Source organism: Temnothorax nylanderi, unplaced genomic scaffold (assembly GCF_030848795.1).
Source record: "Temnothorax nylanderi isolate EJ_2023f unplaced genomic scaffold, tnyl_v1.0 TNYL_tig0280_pilon, whole genome shotgun sequence".
Taxonomy (NCBI): domain Eukaryota; kingdom Metazoa; phylum Arthropoda; class Insecta; order Hymenoptera; family Formicidae; genus Temnothorax; species Temnothorax nylanderi.
In genome coordinates this window covers 81,435-104,696 of record NW_027249342.1, presented here as the reverse complement: position 1 = coordinate 104,696, position 23,262 = coordinate 81,435, and the positions used below count along the sequence as shown (strand labels likewise).

At 35.3% G+C, this 23,262-nt stretch overlaps 3 protein-coding genes and 2 long non-coding RNA genes across 6 annotated transcripts in view; 2 read left to right on the top strand and 3 right to left on the bottom strand.

Annotated features, from left to right (window-relative positions):
- The window catches only part of LOC139780472 (uncharacterized), a 29,663-nt gene extending 11,567 nt beyond the window's left edge, over positions 1 to 18,096 (bottom strand). The window contains exon 1 of the long non-coding RNA XR_011720251.1: positions 17,563 to 18,096. This is a non-coding gene — a long non-coding RNA (uncharacterized lncRNA). The remainder of the gene's footprint in view (positions 1 to 17,562) is intronic.
- LOC139780473 (uncharacterized) lies at positions 4,488 to 7,946 on the top strand. 2 transcript variants are annotated; one of them, XM_071719114.1, is made up of 5 exons: positions 4,488 to 4,628; positions 4,903 to 5,041; positions 5,149 to 5,328; positions 5,427 to 5,562; positions 5,643 to 7,946. In XM_071719114.1, the coding sequence occupies exons 2-5, from the start codon at positions 5,006 to 5,008 to the stop codon at positions 7,430 to 7,432; spliced, it is 2,142 nt and encodes a 713-aa protein (XP_071575215.1). In that variant the 5' UTR covers positions 4,488 to 4,628; positions 4,903 to 5,005; the 3' UTR covers positions 7,433 to 7,946. The 2 variants fall into 2 exon arrangements, with proteins under 2 accessions (XP_071575215.1, XP_071575216.1); XM_071719115.1 differs by having other exon boundaries at positions 4,495 to 4,628; positions 4,887 to 5,041.
- Positions 8,989 to 14,113, bottom strand: LOC139780475 (uncharacterized). Its single transcript, XM_071719116.1, has 5 exons — positions 13,833 to 14,113; positions 11,387 to 11,402; positions 9,796 to 10,041; positions 9,578 to 9,695; positions 8,989 to 9,511 (listed from the first exon to the last, which is right to left on the bottom strand). Exons 1-5 carry the CDS (start codon positions 13,933 to 13,935, stop codon positions 9,212 to 9,214), a joined length of 783 nt encoding a protein of 260 aa, XP_071575217.1. The 5' UTR covers positions 13,936 to 14,113; the 3' UTR covers positions 8,989 to 9,211.
- Positions 11,793 to 12,968, top strand: LOC139780471 (uncharacterized). Its single transcript, XR_011720250.1, has 3 exons — positions 11,793 to 11,930; positions 12,276 to 12,376; positions 12,504 to 12,968. It is a non-coding gene; the product is annotated as an uncharacterized lncRNA (long non-coding RNA).
- Positions 18,097 to 18,827: 731 nt separating the features above from the next.
- On the bottom strand, positions 18,828 to 21,895 carry LOC139780470 (uncharacterized). Its single transcript, XM_071719112.1, has 2 exons — positions 21,472 to 21,895; positions 18,828 to 20,550 (listed from the first exon to the last, which is right to left on the bottom strand). The coding sequence occupies exons 1-2, from the start codon at positions 21,526 to 21,528 to the stop codon at positions 19,876 to 19,878; spliced, it is 732 nt and encodes a 243-aa protein (XP_071575213.1). The 5' UTR covers positions 21,529 to 21,895; the 3' UTR covers positions 18,828 to 19,875.
- Positions 21,896 to 23,262: the final 1,367 nt, after the last annotated feature.

The following is a 23,262-nucleotide window of genomic DNA, read 5'->3' as shown; positions in this document are numbered from 1 at the left end:
GTATAAATGTAATAGAATTATTTAATCAAATAAACAAGGCATTCGATCTACGCGTAGAATAAAGTGACGTAATTTCTGCAAAAATATTGCTATTTGCATTTCATTCGTATTATTTGCTAAGGAAGTTTTCAAAGAAGAAAATTGCGCAAGAAAAGTCAGGTCTGAATAACGAATTGCGGTCATGTCGCCAGATACACGATGGTATATTCAGAGGATATTAAATTAAGAGAATAACTTGTTATATTGTCGCGAAATACACGATGGTATTTTCACCGGATAGTAAATTAACCGAATAACTTGTTATATTAGGTAATAATAAATTATAATTAATCTCATATCCTCGCAATTGGACAAAGTAAACAGGAATGCACTCTCGTATTAACGTATAAGATAGGGATTAAAGTTCAGATCAATACGAATACAAAAGCATGTAACAAAAGCATGTACCTCTGTTACATAATAAAATCACGTACTTTTTCATAAATGAAGGATTTCTCTTTTTTAGTATTATCTTGAGTTTCAGTGTTAAATTTTAGTGCCATTTCAATTAACTCTTCTGCATGAGTTTTTCTACTAAAAATTGCTTTCATGTTAATCAGGTCAAAATTGTCCTATAAATAATAAAAACTCAGTTAACTCGGTTTTACGGACAATAATCTTTAATTTTATGATTTATTACACCAATAAATTAAGTATATTAAATGTAGTATTTATGATATTTTACAATATACATATGAGTTTGAAGTTTGCACCGCTGGAATACAGCGAACAAATCTCTCTCTCTCTCTCTCTCTCTCTCTCTCTCTCTCTCTCTCTCTCTCTCTCTCTCTCTCTCTCTCTCTGCATTCAACAAGTTTCAAATGGTGATGACCCTTGAAATGATTTTCTTCACATAGTACAAGATCCCGACCTACATCGACCTTCACCCATCTGTTTTCCTAATAAAAGGTATTTTTTATCAAACATAATGAATAAACAAACAAATCGCGAATGGGTTGCCTAATTAAATTAGCTCAAGGCTACCCTTAATTAAAAATAACTTAATTAATTTTTTTTTAATTTCTACATTCATTTGTATTCTCAAAACATTCAGTACCAATCGAAAGTACAAAGCATAAGTAGAAAGGAAAAGTTAGGTTGCCTATCTTTTACTGCTCCCTATTACCGAGTTGCCAGGTATAAACAGGTGAGTTGGTATTACTAATTTACACTCATCTGTATTCTTTAATTGAACTATACAAAAAATAAAAATAATTTTATTGCGAACACAGTGGTATTAGGTTGCCTAAGAAAAACCGATCAAGACTTGCGGTTGCCGCGCTTTAAAATCCGAATATTTGAGTAAGCGAGCGGGGTGCGACAGAGAAGCGCTGAACGTACTATTCTATGCAATAGAGGAGGACGCAGCATAGCAGTTGTGCGTGAAGCAGTTGCCGAGTGAAAGAGAGTGCGCATGCTCTTTTCTCCGTGCGATAGAGAAAGACAACTCTATCGCTCGAAATCATATACTGATATATATAAATGCGTAATTACTCCAAAAAAGATTTCGAGCGATAGCGAATAACAATGTTCCAAGGGGTTTCTAGGCAATAATTAAACCCTCACGTTTTACTGTAAATTGACAGAACGGCGAGTTTCATCGATTGTGCCAGAGGCACGAGATTGATATGGACGGTAAAAATTGCATATTGCGTTTTGTCGAAATTGTTTATTAACATTCAGATATAGTCGCATCTATAGTGCAACTCAAATATAATCCTTTTCACTCTAGCTCGCTATTTCGCCCAGTTTTCTTATTTTAAGCGCAGTTTAATCCAGTTATAATCCTTCGGATATGTGCTTACGTCACTTATATATTTTTTATAAGAAAATTACATAATTTTCTCGCAAACGCTGAGAAAATAATGCACGGAAAAAAAGGATTTGCTACGAAGAGGCTCGTCTTGTAGATGAAAAGATATATTTTTTAGATTTATGTAAATAATATCTAAAAGTCATATAATACGTCACATTACATTAGCTTCTATCGGTCAAAGCTAAAAATTACAAAGTTGCAAATTTATCCTTTACGTCGTCATTCGCAATCGCATCGATGCTATATACCTTGTGCGACGATACTTTTGATAAATAGTAACTGCTATTCATATCGCTGTTACTACGTTCATAATTATAATGTATTCTCTCATAGACAAATAAATGGCAGCGAATTCAAATTCCCAGATAGCCAAGCGTGATGGAGCATATTGAGCAAACTATAATGCATTGCATGTGTTTTCATATATTTGCTGTAAATTTGCTGACATCAAAATAGAACACGTTACAAATACAGCTACATTACTGCTTGTACATGCAATCAGTTGACGCGATTTCAAGAGCAAACGTGTCTGTAACATGTGCTATCACGAATTCCTCACAAATTGATGCTGTCACGTTGCAATCGATTTGCTGTTAATAGAAATATAATTCATATGAGTTCAACCCGACAAGCATAATGCTGTCTCACCTGTCCCTTGAGTTTATCAAAATTAGTTGCATTAATTTGTTGGCAACATAGCAGCAAACTCACAACATTTGGCTATCTGGGTTGTAAGTGTTACACTCGGCTTTAATATGGTATGTACCGCTGAGAGAGTGTAACCTGTTGCACTTTAACCTCTCTTTAAACTTTCGTTTACCTACCTACGTCCCAATTCCGTCGTGTTCTTTTAATGCAAAATCAATTTAGAGGAAGATTTAGAGGGAGATCTAGACGGAGATGTATATTTATTTTTAATGTAAAAAGGATTATTAAATCCTTTCGATACATCGCATCGCTACCGTATTTCTTTAATTTAAAACAAATTTTGTTATATTTAAGAAATTTAAAATATATTTTAAATATTGCATACAAGAGATAATATATGAGATAAACATAAGCAATGTATAACATATTTAGAATATTGATAGCTGCATAATTTGTTAACATGTTAAATTATATTTGTGCGGAAAACAAGATTGACATCTCAAATCGAACGCATTCGCGAATATATATGAAACGTTTTATTAATCTTACAATTAACGTCATAAATCCGTAAATATACTTCAACGACATTAAGTTATAACATTAATAACAACGTCGTAGCACACGTTACTGGATCCTTTCATCGTTGTAAAATATTCTGTTCGATAAACATTACGACGTTACAGCGTCGATTCCACGTGAGGCATTTAGCCTGATTTCTATAATGTATTCCATCAAGAGCGGAAGATTAGGTTCATGTATCGATACTTATTATATATATCACATTAAACCTTCAGAGACGTTCCTACAAACGATGAGATATGTCTCGGGAAACACGGAAACAGTATCATTGCACGATACTTGATACAATATCTCTGTAATGTGTAATTAACCCGCTTTCAAGTCAAGCGACTCACGAGATAATCTCGTTAACAACGAATAAGAGTAACGTAACTAATTAGACCTAACGAGGACCCCACGGTTATATCGTATACCACGGCCTACGGCTTGAAAACGAGCGCTAGCTCTTTCATTTGTCCCGAAATCATTTCCTCTCTGAAAATTCGAACACGTTTTCCAGCAAACTAAAAACTGTTTCCGTTTTAAGCAAATATTTAGTTTGAATTTTATTTTTAGCGGACAAGATTTCAATGATTTCAAGATTTATATATTATCTTTTCCGTTGATTAAATCTATCGCCATTACAACGATCGCACCGTTGTTATGATTTTATTTTATTATAAATAATGCCAGACTTAAAGTACGCACTCGTCGATTACTGAAACCTTCAAAGGGACAAATCAATAGCTTCGGTAGCTAGTTGAAATATTTTTAATTACAAGCGTGCGTTTGCGATGGAAAACATTTTACCATTTATTTTATTTATTGATGCAACAATTGTGTCACGTATTATGAAACTTTTCGGAATGGATTCCGATCGTAATTGTTGAGTTATTTCTATCTGTTTTTTAGGGAAAAAAACAGAATAATTGCGATCGGAATCCATTCCGAAAAGTACGTTTATACATTTTTTAATTAAGCTTATATATATAGAAAGGAAATATTACAATCGTTATTTCACCAACGTCGATTAACTGTAACCTTCGATTAAACTCACTCTTCATCTCTTTCTAACTGTCCCCCTTAGAAAGAGACGAAGAGTGAGTTTAATCGAAGGTTACAGTTAATCGGAGATGGTGAAACCGGCCCTTACAGTCGTTGAATATTGCTTTTCACAGAAGACAAATATTAATGGAATGTAATGTTTCAGGTGTTGCAAGATTGTATAGATAATTTATACCCTAACACAGATTAATAGGTTAATCTAATCTGTGTTATCGCATTGACAGAACGTCGTCGGTACGCTCATCTAGTGTCGACATCTACACATCCTTCTCTCTGTCTACACGATACCCTCAGTAGATCTTAAATGGATTGCGACGATATCGTTGTCGAATGCGCTGGATGATGGCGCATAGCGCATCCCGTTTAAATCGCTGTCATGCCGCATGCGCTGTCAGTCGTAAACAAATGTAAACAAAGCAGGCAGGAATTTGTCGGTGACGCGAGAATTATACTTTATAATCTTTACAAGAATTAAGCTATACTATTGTATCTGATAAATGAAGTAAGTATCTTCCACAATCATAAATAGTGTCAACTGAAATTTCGATCAGTTTTGTGCCAATATGATGGTAAAAGTAACCTAGGAGGTTATTATTGACTAATTTTCTTTATTAAATTCGCTTCTTTTAATTGCATTATGTAATACATTTTGCGTAACTCTCTTTTTCCGTTTTCTTTTTAACGTGAATATAAATTTTCTTCTCGACATAGAATGTAAATTAATATAACATGGTTGTGAGAGATCTATTAACCTATACAGGCTATACATTTTTCAGATAAAAATATAAGAAGGGGATTGTTTCACAACTAAATTTAGTTTATTCTGCTGATTGGTATCTATTTAGATTGAAGGAAATATTTCTTATAAACAACATAAATATGTCTAAAGCTAAACACAGCGTAAGCAACAACAAGGTAGTTATCGACAATTATATTTATAGAACATCATCTTGCTTTAAATTATGAAAATTATACAAAAACATTTTTAGTGCACGTTATTTTAAAGATTACTTCGTTATTAGGAATATAGCAGTGCATCTTCTTATACATCTTCGTCACTATCATCGGACGAAGAAGAGATTGATGCAAGAGATTTAAAACCAATTAGAGATTATTTGTCTGATCGTAAAGAATTGTCCCGACAGCTTTTTAAATCTGTTAAATCAGAAAAGATTCGTCTCATGTTGCCACAGGTTCTTAAAGTGAGTTATGGTATTAATTATTTCAGCTAGTTTAATAATTTTTATATGAAAATATTCGCTCAAGCACAAGTAATATATATCATGTGTTATTTATATAGCAAATGGATTTAAGTGAACTCGAAGAATGGTGTGAGAGTGAGTTAAAGGGTATGTCTAAAGCTCGAATATTATCTATATTAAATGGCAAATCTATGTTGGAATCCTCAGACACAAGTGAAGTTTCTGATAATTCAGGTATATAAATATTAGGTATTACGGCATAGAATTTAAATTTTGTAGAATAATCTGCTTATTTATATCTTCTCCTATAACAGGACCCTCCTTAGAAATCATTTCTGATACAGAGGAATGGTTAACCGAAGATGATTCATCAAAAAAGGAGAATGGTGGGAAAGGAAAGTTAAAAAGAGATAAAACAAAAACTAAAGGGAAAACACAAGTTAATAAGAAAAATAATTTAAATAAGTATAATGTTAAACCAAAATGTAACATTAAAAGCGAAAGTAATGATAAAACTGAGGATGTTAAAATTAAAAAGGAAGACGACAAAGATAAAGGAAAAGAAGGAGAAAGCTTATTAGATTTATTAGAATTAGAAATGCGAGCTCGCGCCATAAGAGCTTTGATACGAAAAGAGGAAGATATAATTCCACCTATTAATCCATCACAAGCAAATGACAGTAAAGCAATAGAAAATAATACTGGAACATCTCAAGATGTTGATGACAAAGCGAAAGAGAATTGTCGCAAGCAATTAGAAAGAATTATTGGTTCTCAGCAAAGTAACAAAGGCGAGGAAGAAGATGTTGTTTTAGTAATTCCTAACCCTGCTCCAGTTGTCGAGTTATTATCTAGCGATAGTGATAGGGAAGAAACACGAATAAATCAAGAGCTGAAAAACGAACGTGCGTCGAAAGCTGGAAAATCCACGAGTAATTCAGATGAAAATTCTATTAAAACCAGCACCCAAGATTCGAAGGAAAGAAAAGAAACTCAAGAAATAACAGAGAAACATAGTAATACAAGTACTGTGAATAAAACGCATCTAACTAACACAAGCAAAGCAATAATGCCTGAGAGAAATGTAGATATAAAAAACAATGTGTTATCAATATCGATTTCTGCGGATAACGTTGCCGAGAGACGGAAAAAATCGAAGAAAAAGTCACGCGGAAAATTCCAACTTGCTTCTACAATTACGACCTCCTCAGAATTAAAAGAGATTGATATTACTGATATTACAGAAAAATCAAGTAATGAAAGTATTGATGTTAAATCGAGAACAAATCCTTCTGACGAAAACGAAATTATTGTTGAAGAAGAAAATAAAACAGAACAGAAAGTAGCGGAAGAAAGTACAGTTGAAGAAGAGAGATCGACAGATTTAGATGATATTGATTTAGATGATTACTGTGAAGTTATGGATATAGAAAATAGCGATGAGGATAAAAGTCAAGATAAAGTTATCATCCTTTCTGAACAAGAAAATAAGCAGTCTGTATCCCAAACCACTGTGCCAAAATCGGATTCAGCAGAAACTTGGGCGTCGCGTTATTATCAGACTGACGACGTCCAAAATGTAATAAAAGAATCGAAGATACAGTCTGAGATTCGGAAACGTTTAAGGGAACGTCAAAGATTATCCAAGCTGAATAAATCACCAAACTTGAATGTATCTGCACAGCCATCGACAACTGATGCAAATGCTACATTTGAGAAAGCTCCAACAGGATCGGTAGAAGAATATTTGGCTTTGAAGCGTGCATTGAATACAAATATTAGTAACAGTAATAATATTACCACGCAAGTACAATGTACTAGTGACATTAATAATGATACTATGCAAGATACTCCTGCAGTTACTAATTCTGATAGTGATATTAAAGAAAAAGAAATTCTAGTGCAAGATGAAAGTATTTCTTCCCATCAAGAATGCACAGATAATGACAAAGAAACTGTACGAGAAACTGTGCAAGAAACTGTACAAGAAACTGTACAAGAAACTGCACAAGAAACTGCACAAGAAACTGCAGTCTCCGAAGCTGTTACTGCCGAATCAACGGAAGTAGTCACTGATACGGAAACTAGTACACAACCTAATTGAATCCAATGAAATTTTACTCAATATTAACGTCACTCAATATTAAATAACAATTTTTAGAAAAATATTTTTTAAAAATTATACAAACATATACATATATATATATATATGTATATGGGACGATCCACGTCACTTTTACCCCCCATCTGTCCAAAATTGGTATGGACGAATTTTAATGACCAAGGGCGGAAAATGTTTGTCTTGAAAAGAGCTTTCGAAAGGCGTGTGGCATATATGCGCAATTCAACATGGCGTCATAGTTATGGCTGCTTAAAGGGATAAATTCAAAATTTCAGATCCAACATGGGCAGATAAAACGGTGAAAAGTAACTAAATTCATGTGAAACTCAGTATTTGGGAAATTTTGGGGTCGCTGATTACGAATCTGAACGTAAAATTGTGAAATTCAAAATGGCGGATCCAATATATTGCGGATGCAAATATGAGAAACGGACGAAAATTCCAGTAAATGATCTGAAAACTCTTACTGGAAGGTTTTTTGGGTCGCTGATCACGAATTTGTAGCTAATTTGTTAAAAAACAACAGACAAACCGTGTTAATTGAAATTCTACTCTTAGCGTTACCCAGAGATGACGGCGTGGACGTGGCAGAAATTCATCTCCTTTGGAGTGCTTTATTTTCGTGAGTTCCCCTGGCCTCTCACGCTTCGGGGTGCTTTATTTTCGTGAGTTCACCTGTACTGTAGAATGTTCAGTGGTTGCTCACTAGCAGAGTATTTCATGTACTGTAAAATCTCTTATCAGTACTCTGCTAGTGAGCAACCACTGAACATTCTACAGTACAGGTGAACTCACGAAAATAAAGCACCCCGAAGCGTGAGAGGCCAGGGGAACTCACGAAATAAGCACCCGAAGCGTGAGAGGCAGGGAACTCACGAAATAAAGCACTCCAAAGGAGATGAATTTCTACCACGTCCACGCCGTCATCTCTGGGTAACGCTAAGAGTAGAATTTCAATTAACACGGTTTGTCTGTTGTTTTTTAACAAATTAGCTACAAATTCGTGATCAGCGACCCAAAAAACCTTCCAGTAAGAGTTTTCAGATCATTTACTGGAATTTTCGTCCGTTTCTCATATTTGCATCCGCAATATATTGGATCCGCCATTTTGAATTTCACAATTTTACGTTCAGATTCGTAATCAGCGACCCCAAAATTTCCCAAATACTGAGTTTCACATGAATTTAGTTACTTTTCACCGTTTTATCTGCCCCTGTTGGATCTGAAATTTTGAATTTATCCCTTTAAGCAGCCATAACTATGACGCCATGTTGAATTGCGCATATATGCCACACGTCTTTCGAAAGCTCTTTTCAAGACAAACATTTTCCGCCCTTGGTCATTAAAATCCGTCTATACCAATTTTGGACAGATGGGGGGTAAAAGTGACGTGGATCGTCCCATATATATATGTTTGTATATATATATATATATATATAATATAAAATGGTGAGAATAATAGAAAAAAAATTTGAACTATGGGAAATTTTTGATTTATTACACATTTACTTTGCTATATAATACAGTAGAAATCATCGTTTATTAAGAGGTGTTGACATTTTGTAAAAATTCTTGATATATTAATGATTCTTATTTAAAGAAAAAATAAAAGTACAGCTAATATTGTAATTTAAACTTGTGTACCATATGTAGGCCTTTTTTTAAATCCATGCTTATCACATACTCATCTAATGTTTGTTTTAATTTATAAGGCTTGCATGATTATAATTCAAAGAAATATTTTATAACTTCATTATTAGGTTAACAAATAAATTCGCTTAATTGTTTTTCAGCAATATTTCTAACATTAACTTCGATAGTTTTAACAATTTCGTCTTGCCATATTTTTTCTGTCAACCCAGTAAATACTGTGGATGCTAAACTATTAAGTGGACCTAAACCAGTCATTTCTAGGTTGAGTTTGCCAAATTCCGTCACTTTGACATACTCCAAATTCACGCCGCACGTTTTGTCATAATCAATGACTAGTCTTGCTCTTATTGCTAATCCATCGACAGTTCCGAGTATATTGCCACTGACTGTGATTGGTCCAACTTCAAGCTGTATATTAAGGCAAATATTAGAATTTAGAAAAAAATGAATCTTTTTTATGTCTAATATTTTTACCTTGTAATAATCATACTTAAACTTAGCCATGGAAAGTTTAAAGCCAGTTTGTATAATGTGTGTTCGCCCTATGTTAAACATAACTGCGTCTTCCGTTCTCTCTAATGTCAAGAGATCTCTGAAAAATTAATTATCTTGCAGAAGTAGTGTTCAATAAAAATATCATTATACAAAAAATATTAATTTTCTCGATTGTATTATGAGATAATAGTGCTCACTCGAAAATTCCGTTATCCGTTTCGAAATGACATTCTATTCCAAGTCCTATGTTACATGTTTTTATTACACCAGGAATTTTAATTATGGATTTTTTATTCTGCTTAATGTAATTTATCACTATTTTGAGAAGAATGTCCACAGGAACGTTCATTAAAATTGAGGGGGTCAACGATGTGTCTTGAAAAAAGGTGAAAATTACAAAAGTGAACAGATTTACTAGATTACGACCAATAAAATCATAGATACTTTAGTGAATTTTCTCTTTTGTAATTTTTACCTCTTTTCAAAATATATGATCCCCGTATTACTACGAATAAAATATAATTTAAAAATTAAGTTAATAGGACTACTGCAACCGTTAGATAGTTAGGACGAATAATACGAAGTATATTATATCCATATTCTTCATATCTACTGATATTCTGAAGTTGTTCTGCCTTTAATGTTCCTATTTTCTGACAACAAAGCTCTTGGGCACAAGATTGAACGTAATAAATAATCGCTTTTTCCACAGCCCTTGATAGATTAGTACTAAAAGAGAATATCCATTTGATAAAGAAATTTTATTAATATATTAGGCTCTATGGCCCATTAACTTAACTTATCTCATGAATTTTAATTCTTTGACAGCCTCTTAACTTTAATTAAATGTTAAGGAAAAATTTATTGTAAAAATTATCTACATTTAAAAAAAATATCTAAAAAAATATGATTAATACGTACGTTTCCGCAACCTCCCGCGTCGCGAAACAACGAGGGAGATCGCTTAAACTTGTTCAAAAGGTTTAATTAGAAGGTGTCACTTCTTAAGCGCACTTGACAGAAATTACAGCGCGCGCAAATTAAAAAAATATATTCTTACGACGAATTCGTGCTTGTGCAACAAATCCCTTTCAAAATGCAATTACTTTCAAAGATCGATAAAGATTAGGAAGGAAAAGCATATTATTATGCTAAAATCGAATTTCAATACATAAAACGGTGCGCTATCTTGATAATCAAATAACATATAAGGTTCGGCAATGCGGCAAATCATATATTATCTATAATACAATTTCTCTCTCTTGATCTTGCCTTTCACGCAATCATATAAAATCTCCCGTAGTGCCTACAGCGGCATTATGCAATATATTCTTTCGTAAATGCTTCTTTGCTATAGAAAAATGGAACAACATAAAGTTAAAAATCATTCGTAACAAAATGAGGAGCAGATTGCTTATTATAAGTAATGAAAAAAAAAACAGCTTAATTTATTGCATTTGATTTGATAGTTGTAAGGTAGACCGAGGCGAATCGGATTAATTTTTCTTTCTCGATAAAAAGTAATAAAAGTAATAAAAGGAATAATATTATTTAAACTACTTACTAGACTGATTTAGCAAACTATACACTGTACACGCGATCTCTACACTTCTATGATTCTATCATCGACTGACACTAAATTACACGCAATACAGAGCTGTTGTCTATTATTTCCGGTGCGGGGGGAAACGTATGGAAGTAGCTGGCACGATAAGACAACTTGTTTGAAACAAAACATTAACGAAAATTGTCTCAAAGCTTATACTGATCCGATTCGCCTCAGTTTACCCTACATACATAAATCCTGTTGCAAATTGGAAAAGATGATTTACATCCGTTCGGAAATAAAACTTCACTGTATGTGTAAGACGTAATTCCCGAGTTAAGTTTGCGACATCATGATAATTTCGTTTTAAATGCAATAACGTAAAAATAATGTTTCCGCTCAACCTTTCGCAACGTGACAAATAGCAGGACGGTGAGGGCCGTCATAATTATCTTACCTTACCACAGTCGCGACAAGTGATCAAAATTATATACGAAACGACCTTAGACGTATCTAATATGTACTATCGTTCAAAATTCCTTTTTACATGACGTCAATATGAGCGGTTCCACACGAATAACTGTAAAAATTGTTATTACGACCCGAATGTTTGTGTCTCAGTATGCAGTCAGCCGGATAGTTTCACGGTCCAAATAACTGAAAACGAACATGTTGTTTACGGCACCGAATTATTAATCAGGCACAACCCACACGTCGGAATTTTCTCTTACCCCGAAATAAAGCCAGTGAATGCTGTCTTCAACAAAACCGTCATAGAATTCAAAGGTAATTATTAATCCACTAAAAATCAATTTTTCTATTTAAAAAATTTGAAATATGATCTTTTTTTCGATTATTATATTGTCAGTTAAACTGTATTATTACCTTAATATATTACTGAATATTCATAAGTATAGCTATTTACTTAATTATGGTAAAGATTGAAGCTTTCAATAGAAAACTGATGACAAAGCAGAAATTAATTCAGTTAACACATATGTAAATTTCTGATTAAATTGATCAGTTATATAATTAATTTAATACCAATTTTCACGTCTGCCAATATTATTCTGTTTTTATTTATCCTGCGATATCCAGGCTACATTAATTACAAAGGATTACATTTTTCAGGATATGTGTCACCTAAATATCCGATGACTCAACAGTATATCTCATCCGAAAAACTTTCTTGGAACACTAGTGGTATCATTTTAGGAATCGGTACGCTTCAAGTAAGTTTAACGCTCCATAATCGTTTAAATAACGACCGGAAGAAAATTGAGCGCGACTATTCGCTTTGTAAGATAATTATAGTTCGCCCGTCCGATAATTATTATCCTCGGCTTTCCATCGTTACAGAAACTAAGCAAAGAAGATTATGCAGTCCAAGACTGTCGCTTATTTTTACCAACGAATATCAAAGGCAGGTAAGACACGGAACTCTTTAAGAATTTTATTACGCAAATAAAATATTTCTCCGGGGAAAAATTTGCAAATTAGACTGATAAAGAAAAATTTATTTTAAAACGATTTAAAAAATCTAATTTTTGATAAACTTGTGCATAGAGCTGAATTTAGCATGAATCCAATAGACAATAAATTAAATTCTACATATAATATATAAAATATATCAATAATTAGATTTTAGTTATAAAATCTGCATATCATCGCGCGCATCGCGATGTAATTTTAAACCGCGCTATTCTCCCCAAGTGCAACATTACACGGCAAAGTGGCTAACGTTACGGGAAACCGAGTCGTGACGGCGCAATTTCCTTCGCGTTTATATCCTAGACGAGGAACAAAAAGCCTCGCGGGAAAATCGCGCTCACGTGAGGCGGCCGGCAGAAGTAGTCCGCGCGAAAGTCGATGCACTTTTACACCGCGCCGGTAGTGATGCATAAGCGATCCTGTACACGATCGAGGAAGTGCACAGAGTCGGTTGTAATGCGTAATCGTGGTTACTGCACTGCGAATAGCGTGCTGTACGGCGTATAATATTACGACACCATCGCGTACACAACCCTTCGGATCTTCCCTAGAATTTCAAAGCTTTCCCGCGATGACATAAATGAGGCAGAAATCGACATAACGAAATGAGAAATATTGTCAACGCATTTTACCGTCGATAATGAGCTCGTGCGACATTTATATCGCGATTGATTTTTTTCTTCAATTTTTTTTTCTTTTATTCTTGAATTAATTATTGATTGTGTGATGGATGATACAAATAGATCTTTTCCAATATTTTTATTCAATAAATTTCATTATTTCACTGCTGTTTAGTTTCTTTTTTGTTTTATAATTATTAAACGCGAGTTATCACATTTACATTTGAATCATATAGTAAGATTATTACTCGAATAATTCAAGCACCAAAAATTTGAGGAAAGTCAAAATAAAGATTATCTAAATGAATAATTATCTATGTTATTTCGTTATCAACGGATTTTTGAATGACGATAAAGTAAGTTTAATTCTTTGTTGCATGGTTGTTTAATCGCGTAATATGCAGTTTACTAGACGTTCCTCTTTGATGAAAGTTAAACTCGATAAATTTAACCGCACTTTTTGCGACGCGCTTTATAAGAATTCTGGGAATTTACATTCAGATATTACGTAAAAGAAATTAAGGTAACAACTTCGTTGAATTATTCCAGTCTACTTGTACCGTGCGATATTACTTACCTATCAGCTGCGACGGCTCTCCCGCGGATCGATATATTATTGTTACCAGCGCAATTAGGAAAAACCACGCGGACCGACTAGAACTTCCAGACAATACGACCATTTTCTGCAGTTTAAGATTAAATGGTCAAGTTGGGAGAACATAAAGCTGTGGCTTGTGGTTAACAGTAGAAGTTTGATCGGTCTTAAAGTAAGCAAGAAAGAAGCAATGCGCGTGTTAGTTTTTATTAATAAACTGAAAGAAGTATATTGAAACATCTCTATAATTACGCCAGATAATAGATCCGCTTTAAATCAAAGAATATAATAACAATTATGATCCGATTTTCAAAAGAGAAAGAAGAAAGAGATTATTAAGTGACTCACGATATTGATCAAATTGACTATACAATAATTATCTAACAGTCTAACTGATTCGAAGAAGGCAATCTACAAAAACAGTCTTTTAATATCAACATGACATATCAGTAAGCAAACAGATATCTCTCTCTTGCTACAGATATCTTTGTTCATGAATTTTCAAATAACGGTCGTAACATGATACAATTTGATCAGCTTCGTGAGTCACCGTATATCAATTTTGAATATATCATACTTTTCATTATTTTTAAAATTTAAAGTAATGAAGTTTATTTATTGTATACGCATATATATATATATATATATATAATTTGAACAGCAATATACACATAGGGTCTGTTTTTTTAGCTGCACTGGTGCACACTGATGCCGTAAGTTAGAGTGAAACTAAATGTACTTGTCTCACTCCAACTTATTGCACCAGTTCAGTCTAGTTCAGCCAGTGCAGCTAAAAGAAACAGACGGATATATATACACTTAAACATAGAGATATACAGTTTAAAAAAAAATAAGAGTATTTTTCTTATTACAATGGTTTATTAACTTTTAATTACATTTCTTTCAAATGTGTCACTCAAGTAAAGCTATATGCGTGCGTCTTGACATCTTGTCTCAATTATGCAACATGCACTTTTTGCATTGTATTTTGAGGAACCGTGACTTATGTAAGCATCAATCTTGGTTACGAACGTCTACTTTAGAATTTGAAAAAAAAAAAAAAACACAATGAGGATGTTAAGATCGATGATATTAATTCTGAATTGTCAAATATAGTATTACGTCAAGACATTTCCCATAGACATAACCCGAAGCACAATGCACATTTACGATGTAAATGCGGCGCGAAACTGTAATTTCACGTCGTGATTTTATGCGAGCGCGACCCCCGACCGTTTCTTTTTACGGATGTTCGTTACGTCGCAACCATGCCGTTAATAAGATTCCAGACGGCGATCTTATCGCGCTCAATTAGAGAAATCTCGTGGGCGGAGATGCGACGCGGCTGAGTAAGGCAGAAAACGATGGTCGTTGCGCTCTATGCACTTTCGCGACTGTCATATTTCCTTATTCTTCCACGAAAAGTGTATCGTAAAAACGCGCCGATACTGCCATATATGATTGCAATTTGATAACACGAATATTAACACGCCTGTAAGTCTTATCTTAAAAAAAATTTCCTGATACATCAATTTCAAGATAAATTTACCGCTAATTTACAGCTAATGAGACAATAATGGTTTGACATATATCTCTAGAATCTAAAAAAGTATATAGCATTTCTATAATGTCTAATTTTTAATAGAATTGCAAAAATATATGACACTACTCGACATATTCTGTCGAGGTGCAAAAAGAGTGCCAGTATCCTTTCTATCGCGTACCTCGATAATCTCACTTGTTTGCACAGAAGAATAAATGATGATCGACATAACGTTAATATTGATGTTATCAATAATGTAGAAAGTTTGTGTTTTACTGGTAAAACTATACTTTCGTAATAAGGTAACCAAAGTAAAAGTTTATTACCTCAAAAAAAGAAATTCCAAGATATCGATCAAAGAAAACGTAATATCAAATATGCGTCTTTTCTTTCTATGATAATCAAACGAAAAAAACTGTTTCAATAGGAAGTTTTTGCAATACCGTCTTTCAGATACGATAACCGTATTTCAATTGTTCAGATACATAGTGAATATGGTTACGGTATCTGAAAGACGATATTGCAAAAACTTCCTAATAGCAATTTAATTAGTACATAACGTTAACGGTATTAATAGATATCACTAGTTTCATTTACTATAGGATTGTTTTTCGATTACAATGTTGAATATATTTTCTTTGATCTTCTGCTGTGTACGCACGTTCCATACAATACAAACGGAATAAAATTTGCAAAAAACGCAATTAATTAACATCGTTTTGTAATAATATTAATCGTCGATTATTTTTTCTTCCCATAAATTCACTTAATTAAATAATTATGCAATCATTAACATCATGCGTCTATGTGTGTATATTTATGCGTGTGTACATGTATATATAGAAATTCAATCACCCATACACACTTCATTTTTTTATTTTTTCTCTTAATTATTACCACAGGTGGCCTCTCATTTGAATATTTATCTCAAAGCAAACATCATATCCTCATGCATTTAAAGTGGAATACAGATATTCTTCCATTGTAAATCGTATAAAATGAATATGAAATCTCTATTATATCAGTAATAAAAAAACAGTTCAGTTTTTAACTCATAAATTATAATATTCCTTTCATAATTCTCTCTTTGCAATAAATGCAATAATTGTCTGTAAAAATAACCGATCTCAGTCTATTATTATAATTAGAAGTAATTGATCATGGCGAAATTGCACATTAATTCTTGTACGTGCGAAATGGTAATAAATCCGAGGTTAGCCGAGCGGCCAAGTAAATTGCCACACTATCGATCCGAAATACGGAGGTAATAACCCTAAAGAGTGAAAAGAGCGTGTGGACCATAATAAATCGGTATAATTGGACGGTTCTAATTGGCCCGCAATTCAAGCTAATCTACGATATTTTTGCATAGCCCTACCGAAGTTCTTAGTTGTAGTAAAATCTGCCAAATTGGCAGAGATGGAGGCCTTCAATAAAATTTATAATCACCCAATGTATTACATACAAAAATAGAGATTTATTTGTATATTACCCACCATACCTCTTAAAAAAACATTTATCAAAAAATGTACTCACGTATTGCTTTTTGTTTCACGTATTGCCATTTGTCTAAAAAAATATCAGTGATAAGTTTTATCTCTGTATTCATTATACATAAATGTATAAATTTTTATCAATTTAAGTCAATATTATTAGAACAGAAATACCTTTAACGTCATTAAAATAAGTATGACAGAAAACCAATGCATTTATTAGATCAGGAGATCTTGTGTGATACGGATTATCCTATAATAATGTTGGGCAAGTCAATATAAGACAATTTTTCAAGTGTTTTTTATATTTTGAGAGATAAAAAATAATGTAACAGTTCAATAACGGTACATTTATCTCGAATCTGTATAGTTGGTAGGAAACTCCACGTCTTTATGATTACTATTACAGCCTTTACAATCTCCGAGAAAAAGCAATCGCGCGCTTTTCTTGAATGGTCTGCCGCTTGTTGAAGAGGATTGCATCACATTTAAACGAAACAGCGTAGTCACCATGCATTTACATATACTTATTATATAATCCTGCGTCGGGGCTATACCGAATGTTTATAAACGTAACATGTGCATCCCAGTTTATTCCTGTATGCACATTCGCGACTAATCGAAGAAATCTCTCTTCCCTTTTACGCGAACTTCCTAGGCTATTAACTATGATTACCTGGCACGCAGCGTGTTAGATAACTCGGGATTTGCTCATCGACCGACTGTGCGTGTCTCGATCAGCGTGTAACACTTTTGCACACTTGTAAAAAGATAAATTTAGTCGAGGCTTCACTTGACGTCTATACCATCTCAGATAGAATAATGTTTATCAGTTTGACGTTTATCTAATCGATTATATAGGCGATATTGAACGTGTTGCTGTCCCATGACCAATTGATTTTCGCGACCGTAATAATGGTATAGTTCACCTATAACGAAAGTATCGCTCCCTGCGGCACCTAAACAAAGGCATACCGCTGTTGCTACCCATAATTTCGCCAAATTGCATCGGGCGTGCGAGCGATGCATATTATGTAACGCAAGCGTGACGGTCTCCCTCATCCCAGGAGCCAACTTCCTTGGATTTTAAGATCGCTCGTGTGCCCGTCGCGCAAGTCTGCAGTCGCTTTCAGTTTCTAGCCTAGTATGTGCAGCGGAAGCGGACTCAGCATGCGGAAATGAGTCCAGGGTGTGGTGAAACGACGTTCTATCCGATCATACGATATCGAGACGATGAAAGTAAAGCGCCGGGGAAAAGGAGGAGAGCCGCGAGAACGATGTCGATGACGATGTCGGCGACGTTGAATATCTCTCGTGTGGCTCGTGTCTCTCGAGCCGGCTCGGTTTCGGTTTACGCGGTATGTAACCGCGTATTAACGAGAGACATACTATCGTCCGGACGAATCATGCCGCCGCAAGATGTACATAATGGTACATAAGATGCACGTAGGTGGAGGAACTTGCATAGTCGACGTACCAGTCTATAACCGTAATTAGGAGATAATTAGGTCTACCTCCTATTATCGCAAAGTTATCTTAGCTATATGCGTAAGATGGACACAACCTATCGTACGGGAAAGTTTGGAGACGATACAAACCTGGAAATGTAAAAGCGAAACTAGCGGCAACATTATTTGCCTACGGTAACTTTTATGGAAAAGAATGCGAGGAAGTCTATTAATTCCAACGATGCCAATTACGTTCAGAGTAATCTAGTTATATCTCGCATAGAACTGTCTAATTAGATTACCGATCAAGCTATTAAATTGAGAAATGCACAAACCGCAAGATTGCCTATAACACAGTTGATTTACCGTCGTTTGTATATAATTTATGCGAATTTCTCAGATATCTCGGGAGCACGAGCATGTTTATGATTAATCGACAAAATATGATATTAAATAAAATGATAGGCTTAATATTTTGCAATTGATAGGCTGCTTCTGATGCGTATATTGAAAGCATTTATTTAACTACCTCCATACCAATTTACATAAGAAATATTTGCATAGGTATGTGTGATAGAATTTAAAAAATCACGTATTTCGGAACACGTTACGCATAATTAGGCTAAACTTGCATGAAAAAGCAACTATCTAAAAAAGACACCGATATATCTGACCATAAATTTTGATAATATCGGACAGATGTCGTAAACGCGTTTGCGCGTAAATGGCGTTTCGAAATCGCGCGACTGTTTGGCAACAGCCCTTTCCGATTTTTACACACTTCCCACTGCGTCCCCAGGAATGGATCGCCGAACGATCGGTGTAGCCCTGAAAAATCAAACGACGCAATTGACGGCTTAACGACTTGGTCGCGCCAGGCGATTCTTTGTGGCGCAAGGCGTGCATACGTCGCGCACGATAGCGCGTGATGCGTGTGTCGAAAGTGTGTCCGCAAGATTAATCTCCCAGGGAGAGAGGCGAGAGGATATTCGCAGATATTTATTCCGGGCTTTTCGCACACTCTGACATTTACGTCTTACGCTTTCCCCTTCCGCCGGCCGCCCGTTTACTTTAACGATCCCTACAAGAGACGCTTTTTCTATGCGGTACATATATGCCTCTTATGGTGAAACAGGTGTACCTTTCTTGGTGCAACTCGCGTAATATCAAGGAGTGAAAGTTTCCTCGCAATTCCTCATAATCGCATAACGTGTCCGGCTAATACGTCTCTCTCTGCTGCTTCCTCTTCAGCCCTCCCAACATCATTCGAGTGTTTCGTAAGCATGCAATCGTTACGTAAAAAAAAATACTTTATTCATTTTTACATTTACGGGGTGTATAGTACAATTCGAGGATAGGATCGCGAAGAATACAATATTTGCGCATTGACTTCTATTAGAACGATGTGGCAGGTTTGCCGGTCAACTCCTCGATCCTTCGACGATCAATCCCTCGAATAGATCTCCTGGTCTCCTGGGTCGCGAGCCGTCAAACAAAAGGGAAGACGATGAAAGTCTTCGCTTCTTCTCGCGCTTATTTTCTCAATGTCCAAATCCGCCGAAATCATGACCGCCAAAATCGTGGCCGCCAAATCCACCGCCAAAGTCACCGCCGCCGAAACCGCCGCCGAAACCGCCGTCGTCGTGACCCTTAACGAGCACGGGATAAGCCTCTTTGACGACTACAGGTACCTTGACCGGATAGGGCACTGGTTTCGCCACTTCGACGGGGACCTTGACTGGTACCTTGACTGGATAGGGGACCTTCACGGGCACCTTCACGGGTACTTTGACCGGGTAGGGCACTGGCTTCTCCACTGTGTAGGGAACGTGCTTCGTGACCTCCACGGGATAGGGTTGTGGTACGTGGACCGGATAGGGACGGTCGACGGGCACTTTGACCGGCACCTTCACCGTGTAGGGCACGTGCTTCGTGACCTCCACCGGATAGGGATGCGGTACTGGTACGTGCTTCGTGACTGTCACCGCCTTGATGTGATCATGGGAGATTATTTCGCCACCGCCCAGACCGCCTCCGAATCCACCGCCTAAATCATGGCCATCGAAACCGCCCAGACCGCCTCCGAAACCACCGTGATCACCTAGGCTCAGCTCCAATCCGCGCTTCGACTTTTCATCCTTGGGCTTAGCGCTAGACTCGGTCTTTTTCGCCTCCTCGGCTACGACCGATAATACTAGGCCGCACAGGAGTATTACCTGCCGGAAGCGAAGAAACGATGAATCTCTTTGATTTTATAAATCGTTCGATAAATGTGGTCGTGTGATTTACGGAGCATGTATGAGATTGTATAAGCTTCACTGCAATTTACTTTGATAATGTATTGCGGAACTAATGAATGTTTGCGAAACTTGGTGAGAGGTTCTGTATTGTCATATTGCATTATTACAGTAATTTGTTCGAGATTGGTATTAGTATTTAACGAGATAATACATATCGATGGATGTTAACATTTTTTAATCGCAATTTCTTTAAAAGCAATGTTTGGATATTAAGAGTATTTATCGTATTTTTAAAAACTTTTAAATTTTGAAAAATATTTTAAAGAAATGTTTAAAATTAGATATCGAAAAATTTTAAAACAAAACGGAATTGTTAGATAAATTTGGAGTTGTAATTATACTGTATAATACTGTTGAAATTTTTGGAAATGTGATCTACACTGAGAAAAAATTTTTTAGTAAATATTAGGTTGCATACAACTGTGACTCCATTTACTAAAATGAAGAAAAATGTTCTCTTTATTAATATATGTGTATTCACTGAGAAAAAATATACTGATAAAAAGGAAAAATTTCTTTATTTTAATAAATGGAGTTACAGTTATATGCAAACTAATATTTACTAAAATGCAGAAAATTTTTTTCTCAGTGTATGTTTTGATAATGGTTTCAAAAGGAACGACGTATTCAATTTCGGAACCTTGAATGATTTCGAGATTGGTACATGGAAGTTCGCAAGTCAAAATTTGCCTTCAAGGCTATTCATAGTTGTTAGAAAAACCGGTTATCGCTTGGAAATGAGAGACTGCGCCTACAACAGACTATTGCAGACTCGTAATAAGTGCGGATCGTACTTCTACAAGCGATTCGAGCGGCTATCTTATTGGAGCTACTCACTTTTAGCTTGTCGGTGCTGTTCATGTTGGTCGGCAGTGAGCACACTGGTACCGTCATGGTCTACCCTCGCTTTTATAGGGGACGCAACGGTGTGTCCGCTGGGCAACTCGAGCGTGCCGATGAAATTGTCGGCGGGTAGGAAGTTAGGAGGAAAGGAAGACAACGCGCCGTCGTGGACGACGCTTTTCTTCGTCTCCCTTTGTCTTCGCGTCTGTTTTCTCTTTGTTTTTTTTTTTCTTAACCGTCTCGCCGCGTTTTCGAGTTCGTTTAATTCGAAACAGAAACGCGTTTCTGTAACAAAAATCGAAAAAGATTTTCATGCTTGATACGCTTGCGTGAATTTCTTGCGTAAACTTTGCTCGTCGATGGCAATGCATATGAGTAAACGAAGATAAATATACCTAAATCATCCACAGATAAAATCTTTTAATTATTATCAAATTAATTTTTATTTTAACAGTCATATTTTCTCTACTTTTATCAAATTTGAAACATTATTTATGAAATCAAGTTTATTATATTTTATTAATGTAGGTATATATACGTGATATATTACTTTTTCTTAGAATGTTTTAATACTTAATAAAAATATGTGCTTGATACGTAAAATATTTAGCAATTTTTTACATATTTCCTTTATGAGAAAAAAACTGTTTACGTAATTCTTTATATTTTAATTAGTAACTTCACTATCAATTTATTTTGTAATTACGCATTATAAAGATATTAATTACAAAACAGACACATTAAAATAAACTACAGCGATAAACAATATTACACATTGATCTTTCATTAATGTACTTTGATTGATACTCTTCTGTATTCTGTGCTTCGGAGAGCTTCATAAATATTAAAAGCTTAATTAATGCGAGAAGAGAGAATTGAAATTTTTCGACAACATGGAAGTGTTCTTTCTTACTTGTTTCTTTTTCCTCTTCATACCGTACGGATATATGAATGCGTTGAAACATTTGCATTCAGTCTCAACTTGTTCGAATTTAATATACTCGCCTCATTTCCATAGTCATAGCATGTTCAACGTATTATCTCTTTTCTACAGTTTCGTATGCCGCGACATTTGTCGCCAAGAAGAAGATAGCCGTCGGCACCAACCGTGAAATTAAAGAGAATGATTTGAAGACGTTGGCCGCTACTGTCGCCGCTTTAATAAGAAGTTGTTGGAACTCGTTAACGCGATCGGATAAAATTCTTGCATACCGGAAATGGTTTTTCGCTGTGAAACGTAGAAACCTGGTTTCGCTCAATGTATAATGGCGATTTTTGGTTTATCACGCGTAGTTCCCACGGGCACAGTTAATCTCGGAATGACTTTGTACCTCGATCTCGGTTCGAAGGGTATTAGAATACTCGCGTATCCATGGTTTATCAGGGTTATCGGTACGAATAAATTTCCATACATCTGAATTTGGATTTCCATATTTGAATCCGAAAATATTGATTTGACTTCTAGCCGGATAGGAGCATGTTTCGAGAGAGGCCGAGTGTTCCCCTCCCTCTTGATTGACCGTCGATCGAACCGCAGCGAAAATCGAGGGGGCGATGTATACGATAGTTTCCACTTGACCTATACCCGGGGATTAAATCGTTTTCGATGAATTTATAGTGATTCACTAGAGACCGCAATCTGCTCGCGGTGCTGTTTTTCGACACGATCCCGAAATCTGACAATTGATGATTTCGGGCGCATCGGAAACATCAGCTTTCTTTCGAGAATTTTGTTTCTTATAAGAGTTGTCTCGGTAGCGACTTATTGAAAACTATTTTCTTTAA

Bases quoted from the DNA above. Each gene is read 5' to 3' on its own strand.
- LOC139780473 (XM_071719114.1), top strand. From the start codon at position 5,006: ATGTCTAAAGCTAAACACAGCGTAAGCAACAACAAG. The intron at 5,329-5,426 runs GTGAGTTATGGT...TTATTTATATAG, and splicing joins TGTTGCCACAGGTTCTTAAA to CAAATGGATTTAAGTGAACT. The intron at 5,563-5,642 runs GTATATAAATAT...CTCCTATAACAG, and splicing joins TGAAGTTTCTGATAATTCAG to GACCCTCCTTAGAAATCATT.
- LOC139780475 (XM_071719116.1), bottom strand. From the start codon at position 13,935: ATGGTCGTATTGTCTGGAAGTTCTAGTCGGTCCGCGTGGTTTTTCCTA. The intron at 9,696-9,795 runs GTGAGCACTATT...TTAATTTTTCAG, and splicing joins ACGGATAACGGAATTTTCGA to AGATCTCTTGACATTAGAGA. The intron at 9,512-9,577 runs GTAAAAATATTA...CTTAATATACAG, and splicing joins TTAAGTATGATTATTACAAG to CTTGAAGTTGGACCAATCAC.
- LOC139780470 (XM_071719112.1), bottom strand. From the start codon at position 21,528: ATGACGGTACCAGTGTGCTCACTGCCGACCAACATGAACAGCACCGAC. The intron at 20,551-21,471 runs GTGAGTAGCTCC...CGCTTCCGGCAG, and splicing joins ACAGCACCGACAAGCTAAAA to GTAATACTCCTGTGCGGCCT.